The sequence below is a fragment of the Catharus ustulatus genome, chromosome 2 (genome assembly GCF_009819885.2).
Source record: "Catharus ustulatus isolate bCatUst1 chromosome 2, bCatUst1.pri.v2, whole genome shotgun sequence".
Lineage (NCBI taxonomy): Eukaryota > Metazoa > Chordata > Aves > Passeriformes > Turdidae > Catharus > Catharus ustulatus.
In genome coordinates this window covers 33,458,963-33,475,335 of record NC_046222.1, presented here as the reverse complement: position 1 = coordinate 33,475,335, position 16,373 = coordinate 33,458,963, and the positions used below count along the sequence as shown (strand labels likewise).

Below are 16,373 nucleotides of genomic sequence, written 5' to 3'. Positions count from 1 at the left end.
GGACACCTTCCACTAGAGCAGGTTGCTCAATGCTCCATCCAACCTGGCCTTGAACCCTGCCAGGGATGGGGCAGCCACAGCTTCTCTGGGCAACCTGTGCCAGTGCCTCACCATGCTCACATTGAAGAACTTCTTCCTACTATCTAATCTAACCCTACTCTCTGTCAGTCTGAAGTAATTCTCCCTTGTCCTATCACTCCATTCCCTTGTCAAATTGACTTCTCCAGCTCTCTTGGAGCCCCTTCAGCCACTGGAAGGTGTTCTAAGGTCTCCCTAGAGCCTTTTCTCCGTATCCCTGTACATGCAGTGCTAAACTGCAACCCAGCAACCAGGTGTAAGTCCTCTTGCATGTACAGTATTTCACGATTATGAGCCGCATCTGATTGTAAGCCGCATGTCTGGGTGTTGGCAACTTTTCGTTCTTTGGCCATATATAAGCTGCACCGGATTATAAACCGCACTTTCATTCACTGCATTCACCACACGCGGCGGTGGCGAGAGAGAGGGACAGAGCCTGCTCGCACCCACGGCGGCAGCAGGCGGGGACGGAGCCCACCTTCACCTGCAGCGGCAGTGGGAGGCAGGGACGGAGCCCACTCTCATCCGTGGTGGTGGCGGGAGGGAGGCATGGAGCCCCCGCCTTCTCCCCCACCACGGGGCCAGTGGCATGGAGCCCCCTGCCTCCCCCTCGCTGCAGGGCTGGTGGGAGCCCGCCTCCACCAACCACACAACAGAGTAACCAATTTGTAACAATCGCGCAATCCCAGGTTTTACTGGCAGGTGCTTGGCTTGGCACCTTGGCTGGCACTTCCATGTTGGGAAATTTCAGAACTTTTTTCATGTATTGACCGCTCCTGAGTGTAAGCCGCATTTCTGGGTTGGGACCAAAATTTTAGTCAAAATGGTGCGGATTATAATTGTGGAATTACTGTACTTAAAATCTCCTCCTAGAGATGATACCCCTCCTTGTTATTCCTGTGAAGGGACCCTTTGTTTCAGAAAAAAACCCAAACACTTCCTATTTCTAATTTACTATTTTTTACCTCTCTATTTTTTTCTCCATAGACATTTTACCTAAGAAAAATACACCTCTTACTGCATAAGTTTATTGTACCATTGAAAGTGAAGCTGTGGACACAGTAGGGGTCACACTGATTAATCAATCACTAGCATCTCTCAATGCTCTCTGATTATCTCACAGAGAAGTCCTAAAATGAATCAATTCATGAGCCCTTACAGTCTTTTTTGCAGATAATTCATATTTTAATAAATTTAGTTTGAAGCTCAACCCTTTAGGGAATGTTATCAAAACTAGAAAACAGGTTGGTTTCTCCCCTTGCTGAAGGAAGGCAAGGAGAGATTACCCAGTACCACAGCATCTGTGACAAGAGCAGGGACATTTTTACACATGATACTGTAGTAAGACAAGGACAGGTTGGCCTTGTGACTAATCCTGCAGGAGTTTCCTGTGTTACTTACTTGAATTCAAGTAACTGCATAAGATAGTTACCTTTGGTGGCAGAAGAGGGATGATAATACTTTTCCCTATGCTGTGTGTCCTGCCTGATTAGGTGAGAGCTTCCCGCTGCTGCAGGAAGTTTTACATTTTATTGTTCTACAGAGTGAGACTTATAATTAGTCTTAATATATTTATTTCAAGTACAAAATAAATCTACCCTTAACAATATTTTTTGAGTATAATTCTGAGTATATTCCTCCAAATTCAGTTGAACCTATGGCATTCCCTCCTAATCAATGGCAGCAGTAAAAAAACCAATGCTGGCCAAAAATATTTTTCTATTTGGCACAGTCAAGCTAATGACAAAAAGGAGAAAAAAATCAGATCTTCCAAGTTTTATACTGCAGGTCGCCTTCAATTCCAGCTGTCACCCTGTGAGCTGCTCAGAACCCAGCCAACATCTGAAAGGTGTAGAACAGAGGATGCTCTGGAACTCTGTTTCAAACAGGACATGCACATCAACATAATAATTTTACTGAGGAATATGGATACAGGGTGGTGGCTGCAGGCAGAAAAGGCAGACATGCTTTCTTTCCTAGAAGAGTCCCAACCTCCATTCAGCTCTTTTCAGAAATAACGTGCAATAGCAAAAAGAGACATCTGAGAGTGCGTATGAGTTTAAGACCTCTTTTTTTCTTCAAAAGTTTGAGGACTCATCAATATTTTCATGAAGAAGACTGCAAACAGTGACTTCAAATGAGACAAGGACTTCTTCACACCACACACAGTCACACTGGGGCACTGCACACAGGATGTTTTGAAGGCCAAAAGTACAGTAATTTCACGATAACAAGCCGCACCTGATTATAAGCCGCAGGTCTGGGTGTCGGCAACATTTCGTTTTTTGTCCATATATAAACCGCACCGGATTATTAGCCGCACTTTCTTTCGCAGCAAGGACCCACGTGCAACTTTCACAAAGTTGCCAATTAGTAACAGAATCACGGGATCACGGGGTTTACTGTCTCGGCTTTGCTAGGGGTAGCCACGAGGGAGCGGTTCCGGCCCCAGCCCCGCTCGCCGCTGCCGCCAGGAAGCAGGGGAGAGGAGTGCCCGACCGGTGCTGCTGGGAAGAGGGAGAGGGGCATCCCTGGCTGCTGCTGCTGGGAGGAGGGAGAGGGGTGTGCCTGGCTGGTGCCGCCATGCCCCGTGGGTTCGGGCAGCGCTGCTGCTGTGCCGCCACTGCCCCGCCGCCCAGGGCCGGGTGGGCTCCGGCTCGGCTCAGGGCTGCTGCTGACTTGGACTTCTGGGTTGGGAAATTTCCAAAATTTTTTCATATATAAGCCGCTCCTGAATGTAAGTTGCACTTCCGGTTTGGAAGCAAAATTTTAGTCAAATTGGTGTAGTTTATAATCGTGAAATTACTGTATTTAATAGTCAAATGGGATTAGGTAAACTCTCAGAGGACAAGTTCCTGAGTGACTGTCACAGTGGCCCTGCAGAGAAATTTGCTGAAGTGAATAGAGGGGAAGGAGCAACCTTGATTCTTAAATCACTGCCCACAGGCACTGTCCCCTTCTTCTCTTCCAAATTGACTGCATCCAATCCATACAGGGGTAATAAAGATGGATAGTTTCCTTGTTCAATTTATTGACAGAGAAGTAGGGATACAGAGCTAATGCATCAAAGCATGGGAATTCACTTACCTAATTGTGGAATAAAGAGGTTGAATGGCAGAAGGTGTGCATGGGAATTGTCTTGGGATTCTTGCTACATTTTCATTTGGGTCAATTAAATTACAAAGGCTTCCTGTAGGCCACAACAGAACACTGAGAATTAGACATAAAGCTTACCCAGGAGTGGGTATAAGGTTTAACACTCTGAGTCCTATACCAGCCTTTTCTAATTATCTAAGAGATATGACACAGACACAGGGTGCCGAGGGGAATTGTAGGTGCCCCATCCCTGGAAGTGTTCACAGACAGGTTGGAAAGGGTTTCCAGTAACCTGGTCTAGGGAAAGGTGCCCCTGTCCATGGCAGGGAATTAAAACTAGGTGATCTTTAATGTCCCTTCCAACACAAAGACATCTTACTTGTTGTCATAGAGTCCATTCTACAGTTCTATGACTGGAAATTATTAATTTTTTTTTGCTAAAAAAAGAACAAACAAACAAACACCAACCCCAGATTATGTTTTTCTTTTTTGAAAGAAAAAAGAAAAATTCTCCCAAACAGATTGAGAAAGGCTATGTCAAGGGCTTTCACCTAGGATACTTGAGGCACATTCAGAAGTTCATTCTGATTCAGATTAAGGACATAAATTTTAACTTCCTGTATGCCAGGTAAGAGCCCAAATAAGCAAAAGGTGAGTGATGGAGAAAGAATGGGTATATTTTCAGTGACTGCCTGCATTTTGTGTCACCAGTTCTTTGTCACTCTGAGATTTGCTGATAAATGGGCTGGCTTCACATGGGGTTTGAATGTATGGCACATTATATACCCAAACCTTGAGTTTGGAGATAGATACCTGAGAAAACTTTGTGGGCAAATCATAAAACATGTACATGGTCAGGTTGTGTCTTTTGGTGCTCTATTATTTAAATGCCATTATGCACTGTCTGTTAAAATAATGTTCTGAAGAAAATCTACTTCATCCAAGAATGACTAATAGACTCATAATGAGAATTTCAATACGAAACTAAGATTTTTTCCAAAGTAATTTCCATTTTGGCTTAAGCCAGAGTAGGGTTCTGATGGCTGCAACTGCAGACTGCTTATACTTGTCAAAAATTATTCAAAAGAACTTTTAACTTTGGTCCCTAAAACCTTCCACTAGCACAGGTTAAATGTTCCAGTCCATGACAGAAGACTTAGGGAATTGCAAACCAGAAATAATCGAGATAATTGCATTCCAACCTCCTTCATGTTTTCCCACCACTACTGTTTCAAGCTTTCCCGGGACTCCAGCTTAATACAGTTTTAGATTTATTCATTAAAAGGTCACAAACCACATCTTTTGGACAAGGCATTACCAACTGCCTAGCAAGTCTCTTACCAGTAGAAGAAAGGTTTAGTGGTTGAGACCAGAAGAGGGAGGTTTTGTTACTTTCTTTGAGTACTGGGTTGAAGCCAAGCTGTGTTAATTCAACTCTTCATTCTCCTCTCTTGTGCCTGCTTCTTTCCTAAGTCTTTGCCAAAAATGTGAGAGGATGTTATACCTATAGCTTAATTTATTTCCTACAAAGACCGCATGGGATTTGAGCCTCTGTTATAAATCTGAAACTTAAAGTTTAATAAAAAACACAGAAATCCTTTATGTTCTAGGAGAATTTCCCAGAAACCTGGTAAATGGCATCACGCTGTTTAAGCCACAGTAGTGTATTTGCTAAGACCAGATCACTGCTGACTCTGATCACCAGACAATACAAATTTGATTTGAATAACCCCTGAGTACATGCGTAAGTATTTGCTGAAAGCATTTATGCCAGGTTTGTGCTTTAGATGAGGTGGAATGGGAGGCAGTACCTTAGACAATTTTTGACAAATTAAAATGACCAAATGAGATTTCTCAGGTTCAATATTTTGTGTAAAGAAGGCCAGGTTGTTTCAAGGTCAGGTTGGATGGGGCTCTAAACAATCTGAACTAGTGCATGACATCCCTGCCTGTGACAGTGAGGTTGGAACTAGATGGTCTTTAAAGTTCCCTCCAACCCAAGCCTTTCCACGAGCCTATGAAATCACAATAAGGAGACTTGAGCAAGGCATTTGCATCCTCATGGAAGTGGTTGGACTTGCATGCAGTGGACTGCCTTCTTTCAAATATGATGTAAAATACCAGGTGATGACTTAATTTGTTGTAGGATATTAATAATCACAGACACAGAGTCATTTAATCATCTGAACTCATAACTTCTTTGGTTGCAGCTTAGGATCCTGAGTTGAAGCTAATGTCCCAAATAGCACTGCTGGTTTGTCCCCAGTATCTGTTGGTGTCTTTGAGAACATTAATATACAAGCTGAAAATCTGTCTCCCTTTTGACTCTGAGTGGGGTTTTCATCACTCACCATGGGATTCCACAGGTCAGATACAACTGCAATTGTTCATGCTCCACAGTCCTTCCAACTGAAGACACTATGGAACATGAAAGAGCATCTTGTTAATAGTACCTGAGGTTTGTGCTACTGATCTCCAACAAAGATTTCAGATATGCATTGGTCACAGTTTTTAAAATTAATTATTCTAAGATGTTTATGTGACTTGGTTCTTAAAAAAATTCAGGGCTCATTACCAGACCCAGCCTTGGAGAGTTACTGCCCTCAGTTGTGTTGTTTTCTTCTTGTACCACCTTAAGCAATTCACATTGACTTCCCGTGGCTCATCTCTTCCTCTATAAAGTGAAAGAAAGGATACTTGCTCACTACTTACCAGCTTTAGGTCTTAGTTAATGATTCAATTTGTGGAGCCCAAAGGAGGGAATATAAAATTAAGCTTGCTGCTCATCATCCTATGGCTGTGCTTGTTCTGCAAAGGGCAGCAGCAATAAAAAATAGGGAAAAATATTGCCCTAAGCAGTGAAATGAGATGGAGTTCAAGAAGACAAAAAGCATGCCCTACCAAGTAAAATGATGCCATTTCTGCATAGGCCGTTCTGCAGAGGAAAACAATGACTGTGAAAGTAGTCTTTTTGCTTCCTTTGGCACAAAGGTGGAGGTAGAATCAACCCATCAGAGCTCATGCTCACGTTTTCTTGCAGACGAGATATTTCACTCTTCCAGCTTTCTCATCACCCTGTTACCATAACTATATGGGAAGTACGTAAAGCTATCTGTGCTGTTTAAACCCTCACATTTTGACAGAAAATTGGATGATATGACATGCTGCCTCCCAGAACAGGCGCTGTCTATCACCTTGCTGCTAATCTCTGTGATTAGTGACCTGCAATGTAAGTCAGCTATCAAAGACCACCTGTCCTTTTTGCTGTAAGCACCTCCTAGCATATCGCTTTGTGGTGTCACACTCCCTTCTCTGGTTTTTGATTGATGCAAGTTTGTCTTTTGAGCAGTGACTCAGAAAATAAATCATACCCCTTGCCATTCATTGAGTGCAATTCTGCAGCACAAAGCCGGTGTGGTTAATCAAAGCTCCAAAGAGCAAAAAAAACCAAGAGAACTGAGAGTGAGGAAGAGAGATATAAAGGATAAAAATATCATAAAAAGGATTATTTGGGAGCCAACCAAAGCAAAAGCAAAACAAAAAGAGCTGCAAATAAGCATTATGTTTGCTGCACTACTGCACCAGAAATGGAAAGCTGATTATTTTGCTCTACTCCCTGACTGTTACTTTATTCTGAGGCTTTCCTGCTCACTGGCAATTCTGTAGTAAGGCAAGCCTGGGATGGATAACATGAACAGGATAAAAGATAAAAAGACGCTCTTTCTCCTAGGGTTTTCCTCGGTTTATTTCTTCCTGGCTTCTAGGGGACAAAGAGGAAGTTTCCCAAAGTCTGGGGTCTTTTCTAGGGTCAGGAAAATGGGAGGGAAAACTTGGCTTCCTGCCAATAGGATAGCAGAGAGCATACAGAGACAGTCCGTGGATTTACAGGGGTAACAGGAATCAAGGGACATGCCATTCTTAATACATCTTGGGTACAGGGTTACAACATCTCACAGTTTTTTTGTTTAAAAGATGAAAGAAGGATATTAGGTTATTCTGGATTCAAATTATGATCTTTCCCATCACTTGGAGTTAGTGGGAGAGTTAGATTGTTTCAAGGTTTTTATCTTTATGCAATTAACTACATATATGCAAGGATGTGAAAAGAGTCACACACTTCTGAAAAATATAGCTATATCAAGGAATCTGATTTTACAAGCTTTTAAGTAACCATTTCTGGGGTCAGTGGGATCTTTCTGAGTAGAATGAGTAAATACATAAGGATGCTTCTGTTGTGAACTGCACTCAGACCAGTTTGTGGTTCAGCTGCGATTGGAACCCCACATCCCCATTCACAGAGAGCTGCCAAAACTATGAATGGCTATTGCAACTAATTGGCCTTAAAATACAATTTTAAAAAGAAAGTTAAATTTTATATATTATGCAGTCAGTAGTATGATGAAAGAATCAAACAGAACTAGAGACACTGTGTCATAGGACAAGACCCTTTCCAAATGTAAATTATTCAGAGTAGGAGAATTTTGTGGTTTTATGGAGGGAAAATGAACACAGAGATGGAAGGGTCCATATTAGAAAGCCTGTGTTTTTTCACATCCAGTCCAGCAAGTTTATGGAAGCTTTTAAAATTATGAGGAGCAATCATGAGCTAAAGATGGAAAGAAACTGGTGGTTCAGTGTGTAACTGAGACAAGTGTGATTCTTTGTGTTTTTCATGTGCCAGAGAAGTCAGGAAAAATGTGAGGTGTTGATGCCACTGATGAAATTGTAGCAGAAGTAAAATCTAGACACAAGGAGTAGCAGATAAAAAATTAATAATCTACTACATAAAAACTATGAAACAAAGTCTCTGACAACACCACTCCGTTGAAAATAAGGTATCTAAACTATCTGGGATTTGGGCCATAAAACTGCATGTCCATGGAGAAGCTGGAAACTTACTTAAGTCGGGTAAATGCAAAGTTCAGTCTTTAAAAATAACTTTTAAAAAATCTTCATTATGTTTTATGGAGGTAACCTTTTTATTTGCAAAGTCAAGCTTAGTTGAGAGGGAGAGAGAAATAAAAAGTTGGGAAGAGTTAAATTTATAAAGACACGAATGAGTTGAGAATAGAAACACTGTTACAGAGGAATGTGCATATGGATGGTGCAAATTTACGGGGCTATTTTTGATGAACTGTAGAAGAATTTTCAGTTTTTCAGCACCTTTCCTTACAAAAAGAAAGCCCTTCATCTGGTGGGAATTCAGTCAATTTCCTCATGTTTTTTTTGTCATTTCCTAAGTTGCAAGGTTACTAATGGTAATTACAGACCCTGTTTGTACCTTGTGGCTCTACCAGTGCAAAAAGGTTTTCTGGCACATGTTCCTCTCCTGCAAGAGGGTTTTTAAATGACCAGTCATAGGTAGGAATTGCTACAATGCTTGGGAGCAGATAGAAGCCACCTTTCCTCATTTCTTTCTTAGGGAGTAACCACTTCTCACTCACATTCTGCTATCTCCATCCCCCATAACAATAAACCACAATTTCAGTGTTTATTATAGCGGCTCCCAATACTGGGCTTTTGTGAAGGAGCCTGTTTTAAGATGTTATATTCAAAAGTATAACAAACCTTCTTCTTCTAAGGTTTTCAAGCAGAGATGCTATAAATGAGACAAACAGATTCAATAACAAGTGTAAAAAAAGTCACAATCTTTCAAGCCAAAAAAAGCTTCTTTTTTTTAAAAAAAAGGAAGATGACAGTGCGCTGAAAGGCAATCAGATGTTCTATTTCTTTTATTTCTTTCCAGTGTGAAAACACCAATATGTTTTATTCAATGCAAAAAACCCAAAAAATCTACCAGTATTTGGTGAATCTCTTACATGCTGCTGTTGTTCCTTAGCGCAACAAAAGTTCCTTCACTACTGCCTCTACATTCAGGCCTTAGTTTTGTACCCTTACTCTGCAATACATTTAACATGTCAATTTTGGCTGGTGAGTAATCCCATCTCTGTGAGTGACTTAGGTAAAACTCATTATAAGACACTCCTTGTTTCCCCTCTCCCTTCCTAAGTGTTCAGTAGTTTCTATGCATTTTGCTGACAAATGGAATGTATGAACTTGTTCTGCCACTGTCTCTGGAATTGACTGAGAGACAATGGATTTTTTTTTTTTTTTTAATAGTTGTGTCTTAATTTAGAGGAAGAACACTGCAGTAGCCATACAAGGTATTGGAATTGGGGTCTGTCATTGCAAAGTTGGTTTTGGGGGTTAAAGGGACAAAACCCAGTGAGCAGTTTTAGCACAATCAGAATTGCTGATTTAGGAGTGTGTCATGGTTTAACCCAATGAGAGTCCCAAGAGTGTAAGCCTGTTCTTCTTTGCCCAGCTGTCAGTTTATCTCACAGCCTTCCTGTAGTTCTTGCTTCGACCTGCAGTCTCTCTTCAACTCCAGTATTTTTTTATCTTTGCTTGTGCCAGACAGCTTTTCAAGTAAGAAATTAATAATGAGATGTCTTCAGGCTTCAGTATTACTATTATGATTTGTAGGTTATCAGAACCCATGCTAGGAGTGTTCTATCCTTCACACACTCACTTTTAAAACCCACAAATGCTACATTATACCATATCCCTTTAAACTGACCTACAAAGCTCACAGCACATTCATCCTCAGCTACTGCACCTTGGCTGTGTGAGGGCAGGCATAGATGAGGTATTAGGAAGAAATTCTTCACTGTGAGGGTGATGAGGCACTATCACAGGTTGCCCAGAGAAGTTGTGGATGCTCCATCCCTAGCAGTGTTCTAGGCCAGGTTGGATGGGGCATTGAACAACTTGGTCTTAGTGGAAGTGTCCCTGTCGATGGCAAGGGGATTGGACCTCATTTAAACCATTCTAGGATTCTCTGATTCTCTGAAATCCAGGGCAAAGCATCTGAATCAAGGCTAGGGTCTGAGTCATGGACGAGTAAATTTTCATTAGTATATTCAGTGTTTAGCTTTTCAAGAAAGAAATACCAACAGACTGTGATTCAGTCCTTGCCATGTATTTCCATATGTATTTGCTGTGAAAAAGACCAAGAACTGATAGGTGCTTTTTGAACCTTTTGCTTTCTGTTTTTAAATGCTGATGGAAAACAACAATATCCTGGGATGGCATTTAGGGACTGAACTTCTGTTCTTTAGTGGTCAGGAGGATTCAGTTTCTGAGAAGTTCATCCCATAATTACAGATTTTCAATGTTTGGTTTGTGGATTATATAATTGTTTTTTTCTCATAAACCAGTTTATATATTAAAAACATGTTTTTCCATCTTAATGCAAGTCATTGTCATTATTTTTTCTGTGATTTCTGTCGTGTTTAATAAATTTGAAGTAAAAATATCATTTATTATTTTGACAATAATACTTTTTAATATCTTTTTTTCTGATATCTGTTTTCTCTGTGTGCAGATATGTATGCTGGCATTGCAGTGCATATATACATTGGTTTTTCCACAGAAATAAATCCCAGGCCATGTTGTTACATGAAGCAGAATGCTATCATTTATTTACATTTTCTCAGCTCTGCTTAAGTTCTAATATATTTCCAGCTAAGTAAAGATGAGCCCTCTGAAAAGAAAGACATTTTTACGCAATTTCCATCCACATCTCACTCCTTCATTCTTCCTTTCTCCCTCTCCCTTCTCACTTGCCTTTTTATATCATCTCAGTCTTTCGTTCACACATTCTAACCTCATGATCTATGGAAACATTTTTAAATCCACAGGACAGCAGTTTTCCAAAGCCCTCCAGTTGCCCAAATAGAGACACTTCAACATTACCTGATTTCCCAGAGATTAGGTGACTGATGAATACATGCCTCCTCGAGGTGTCTGAATCACTTCCTATGGAAAGAAAACACACAATATCACAATTAGTTTCAAATTCCCAAGTACATGCCTAGTTCAGACAGATACAGGTTGCTGCATATATGTATGCTGTTGGCAGTGGCAATTATTAAATGACTCACACATAATTGAGACTTTTTTTTTATTGGTAATTGTTCTAAGAGGGTTTTTCTGCAATCCATTAAGTAACATCCCTTTTCCTCAGTATGAGAATGTATAAAGAAGGCAAATTAGCCACTGAGTGCCCAAAGGCATGAAAATTTTTTATTCTCTCTTTCAGGTTATTCCAATCTGATCACCACTCAGACATCATTATTTTAATGTTGAATACTCAGACAAGGGTGCCATGGATGTAAAAGAAAGGAAACCGTATCGATCCCTGACTCGGCGCCGTGACACTGAGCGCCGCTACACCAGCTCTTCAGCCGAGAGTGAGGACAGCAAGGCACCCCAGAAATCATACAGCTCCAGTGAGACCCTGAAGGCTTATGATCAAGACTCCAGGCTGACCTACAGCAATCGGGTCAAAGACATGGTGCACCAGGAGGCTGATGAATTCTGCCGAGCAGGTGGGTACTTCCCAGCACATGCAGTTGTAAGCAGTGTGAGGAAATCAGCTGGAGCTGGGTGGGAGGCAACCTTTGAAAGACTCTGAGGCCAAAAGCAACATGTAAAAGAGCCATTTAAAGAGAACAGCAGAGATAATCTTCATTGTATTGCACAGACACTGTGTGTGGCCCAGTGTCCTTAAGTGGTACACCCATATCCCATGTTCTTAGCACTTATTAAGACACATTCTCTATGTCTTAGTCTTTCTGTCTGCAGCAGGACTTTGCCACTTCCCACCATGAGACTAGAACTCCCCTGCACATGCTGTATGGTACTGACATGGCATGGAAAGTTCCTTCCTGCTCAGGAGACCTGTCACTGAGTCATGAAGGAAGTCAATGAGGATGCTGAGGCAGAAGGCAACAAAAGGAGAGTGTCATTGTCTACACTGTCCATCTGGTCTACAGCAAAACCCAAGAACCCTGGATGAAAGGAGGCAACTGAGCTCCAGATGGGATGAACCTTCTTGGCATTGTACATGGCCTGCAGACTTTAGGTTTTCCTTGGGGACATGGTCCAGTATTAGAGGAGTAAGGAACCACTTTGGACTTACAGGAACATATTTAGTGAATCTAAGGCACAGTATCTGTGAAGATGTGGAGTTTCAAGAGTCACCACAGACTCCACAGTTCTAACAGATATTCCAGATACTCTCTAATTTATTGCTACCCTGAAGTCAGTGCAGTTTTACATTTTCACTGCTGTTATTGCCTACATGAGGTACAGTAATTTCACGAATACAAACCGCACTGTTTTGACCAAAATTTTGCTCCCATACCGGGAATGCGGCTAATATTCAAGTGCGGCCAATATGTGAATAATTTTCTGACATTTTCAACCCTGGAAGTGCAAACCAAGTCAGTGCAAACTGCAAAGTCGAGCTCCTGCCAGTAAAACCCTACATTTACACGGTTGTTACAAATTGGTTGCTCTGTTGTGCAGCGGGTGGAGCTGCTCTGTGTAGGCAGCACAGGGGGTGGGGAAGGCAGGCAGCTCCCTCCTGCTGGCCCCACGGCTCGGGGGAAGGCAGGGGCTCTCTCCTGCTGGCCCCGTGGCTTGGGAGAAGGCGGGGCAGCTCTCTCCTGCTGGCCCCACGGCTCGGGGGAAGGCAGGGGCAGCTCTCTCCTGCTTAGCCCTGCAGCTCGGGGGAAGCAGGGGCTCTCTCCTGCTTGGCCCCGCGGCTCGGGGGAAGGCAGGGCAGCTCTCTCCGCTTGATCCCGCGGCTCGGGGGGCTCCTGTCCCCACGTGCCGCTGCTGCAGGAGCAGGCAGGCTACGTCCCCGGCTCCCATCGCCGCCGCAGGTGCCGGCGGGCTCTGTGCCCCCCCTGCCGCCGTGGGGCAGCGCCGGGCCGGGGTGACTGAGCCCAGCGGTGGCGGCAGCCAGTCCCGAGCGGCAGCACCGAGCGGCAGCACCGAGCTGGGCCACCCAGTCCTGTCGGCAGCCCCGAGCCCTCATGACCGAGCCAGTAAACCCCACCCTGCCACGATTGTGTTACCAATTGGCAACTTTGTTGCACGCAGGTCCTCGCTGCGAACACAGAGCGGCTTATACTCGGGTGCAACTTATTTATGGACAAAAAACAAAATTTTTGCTAACACCCAGCGATGCAGCTTATACTCGGTGCGGCTTGTATTCATGAATTTACTGTAGATTTCTGGCCCCTACTATGAGACTCATTTTCATTTTTCTGTAGAGATGTAGCTCAGATTCCAACCAGGACTTCACATAAATTTTTTTTAGAAGTCCATCAAGAAAAGCATAAAATGACAAAGTGAGTCAAATAGAGTAGGCAGCATTCCAGAAAATGAACATAAACTAACCAACCCAAAGTACTTCGAGCACATTCTCCGCAATTTAGAGAAGCTCATTCCCCAAAAGGAATGCATATAATTGCACTCATTAAACTTGGGGACTGCTTAATTTCACTCCTCAAAAATCATGCACTTATGGTTTTGGTGCAAGACTCATCTTCAAGGCACACACAAGCAAAATTATTTGCAGAAGTATCTTCATGCATATGGGTTTAGTGTTTGCATTTCAGGATAGCTACAACGGGCAATAGTCAACAAAATGGCCAATAGTTGGTGTAAGTAACACTCTGACATCATAAAAGCAGTTCTCCTCTTAGCAACTCTGAAGTACTTCATCCCCTCTAAGGAATGTATGACATTATAAAGAAAAGGAAACTTTTTAGGTCATTGCATTTACTTACTTCATACAATATATTCACTGTGCAGGATAGATGTGAATTAGTCCAGGTCAGTGGTTTTCAACTTGGAGGTCCATGAGGCCATGAAGGTCCATGGACTTCTCCTGAGAAGCCCACAAAAGATTATTTTGCTTGAAAATCCAGTCTGTTGACAATGAGTGTAAATTTTCTATACACAAGCTCATACTTCCCTAGGAAAATTTTGAAGGGTACTGAGAAATAGTAAAAATGACTGGTCTAAGTAGCTGAAATTCATTGAGAAATTAAGACTAACCACGTCAGAGCACCAGTTCTGTTTCTGATATAACCCTCACAAATGGCTCAACTTCAAGCTCTTTTCCAGTTTATCCGAAGGTCCCAAAACTGGCCTGAAGAGTGTTAACAACAATACCAGACTTTCTGTGCCACATTTTCCACTGGCAGTAAGCCATGAATGGACCTCTCTTTGTGATGGTGCTTGGCTTCAGGCCAACTGAAACCAAGCCTTATTAGCCTGCTTGACATCAACAAGGCAAAGTTTGGAAGGCAGAAGAAGGAAACATTTCAAATTGACCAAATAAATTCAGTAAATAAACAAGTCAGCATTTAAATGGTTTTAGCTCGAGTGAGTGCCAGCAAATGTGCAAGTCAGCACAGGAGAAAATAGACCAGATCTGAATTAAAAAGTCTTGGATATTTATTATCTTTTTATTGACTTGAGTTCTTCCAGCTTAAAAGGTAACAGTGAGCATAGAATATGAAAATCAATGCCTCTTCTGCTGTTTATTGCAAATAAATTTGATTTTCAGTTAATTGTAGCAGTCATTTTTCATAATTTATGAGCTGCTGTTACTGGAGAACATCGGTCATGCTGCACATTGATGTGATGATGCTGAGTGTGGCTTCTTTCAGGCGAAGGTGGAACTCACCATCAGTGACTCAAACATGCAAGGAAAACCAAAAGACGTTTTTCAGTACTCCACAAGGGATGGTTTAGAAAACCATGGCCTTACACATAAGTCAAAACTAGAAGAGAAGAACACCATCTCTGGGGAGATACTGCTTCCTAGTATTTATAACTTAGGTCAGGTTTATTTGTTTCCTCATGCCATGAGACTATACAGGACAATTTCTCAAACCACTTTGCAATCATGTTAAATGGATTACTTTGCCACAAGCTTGCATTGTGCTTCCCAAGCAAGGCTCTAGGGTTGGACAGAGGTGTGAGCCCCAGGCAACCTCTTCCATCCACTCTGCCTGAAAGCTTTAGCCTTGTTTGGTCAATTAAAAAGATGTGAAGTTCATGAATCCTTTATGCAGTTGGAGTATTGTCAGTTGCATATCTGTAACCAGCTGAACCAGTTTTCTTCTGCCATCAAACAGATCCTTCTCTGAGCTATGATGAAAATGTTGTCCAGTCCCATTATTTGCCTTGCATTCAGATATCTCCCCTCTGTTCACTATGAGCTGTAAAACCAACTGAAAGAAAAAATGTAGTAAAATAGCATCTACTTTTGGCTACCTGTCATCTGATGCATGTGTTCTCTAATATGTGAGACCTTCCCCAAGCAGCAGGGTTCAAGGATAAGCTAGGCTGCTCCCACAAGTGTGAAACCATACTCTGGAAAAGTAGAAAACTGACTATTTCTATTGGATACACATTTTCTACCATATGATATCTGACATCAACAAATAGAAATCTGTGGGGTCTTGAGAAAGGAGAAAATGGTAATTCAGCTTTGGATACAACCTTGAGATCCAGATTTGATGAACAAATTTCAATAATGAGTAGTTATGAACTTCTGTGCTTGAAGGAATATTTATGCCTGAAATTTCCTGGAGACCGTGCATTCAGATTTATCTTGTTAAAATATGCTTGAGTTCGAAACTGCGCAGTTCCTTAATCCATCCGAGCCATAGCACAACAGAAGCAGGGGTGCATTGAGCTGTATAAATGCACTGTGCAACTAAAGGCACTCATGGGTGGCCAAAATCTTTTCAAGATATTCAGGGTTGAAAAATAAATACATGCATTAATAAATAAATGTGGATTAAAATTGCTCTCCCCAGCCTCTTTGTGGAACTTTCCAAACAAAGTATGCTAATATTTGAAGCCTTTTTCACATCAATTCAGTCTGATTTTGAAGCTCTGCAGGTAACTGGACATGGAGTCAAGAGTCACTTTTCAGGTCGTATTTTTAGTCAGCTAAACAATTGCATTTGTTTGCAGCCAAATAACCTCTGCTGTGTCTCTATCAGAATGAATAGCTAAACTGAGTCAAGGTGTAAGTGGTCAGCAAGGGGAAAGTGAAATCACCAAAGGAAATTTAAATCCCCAGTGTGTAATTTCAGGGATTTCAATGAGCAGAACTCACTCAAATTGCCTATTGTGGGGAAGTTGTCAAGGTATATGGTAGGACTTTTGATCATTGCACACCTCATTTTGCTTTTCTCACAAGAAGATTACTTTTTGCCTCTCCTAAAGGATTGTACCATTTCTACATTCGTTTTTGCTTTCAAACTTGATGATTTCACTGAACATGCCCTGAGTTTTTGTCAGGTTCCAGAAGCAGGAAT

The 16,373-nt window shown here is 42.0% G+C and overlaps 1 protein-coding gene across 12 annotated transcripts in view; it reads left to right on the top strand.

Moving 5' to 3' along the window:
* The window catches only part of TENM4 (teneurin transmembrane protein 4), a 634,039-nt gene that overhangs the window by 260,543 nt on the left and 357,123 nt on the right, over nt 1–16,373 (top strand). For all 12 annotated transcript variants that reach the window (XM_042779057.1, XM_042779056.1, XM_042779058.1 and 9 more), the window contains one exon: nt 11,279–11,567. In XM_042779057.1, coding sequence (XP_042634991.1) covers nt 11,345–11,567 — 223 coding nt within the window. In that variant the 5' untranslated portion in view covers nt 11,279–11,344. The remainder of the gene's footprint in view (nt 1–11,278; nt 11,568–16,373) is intronic.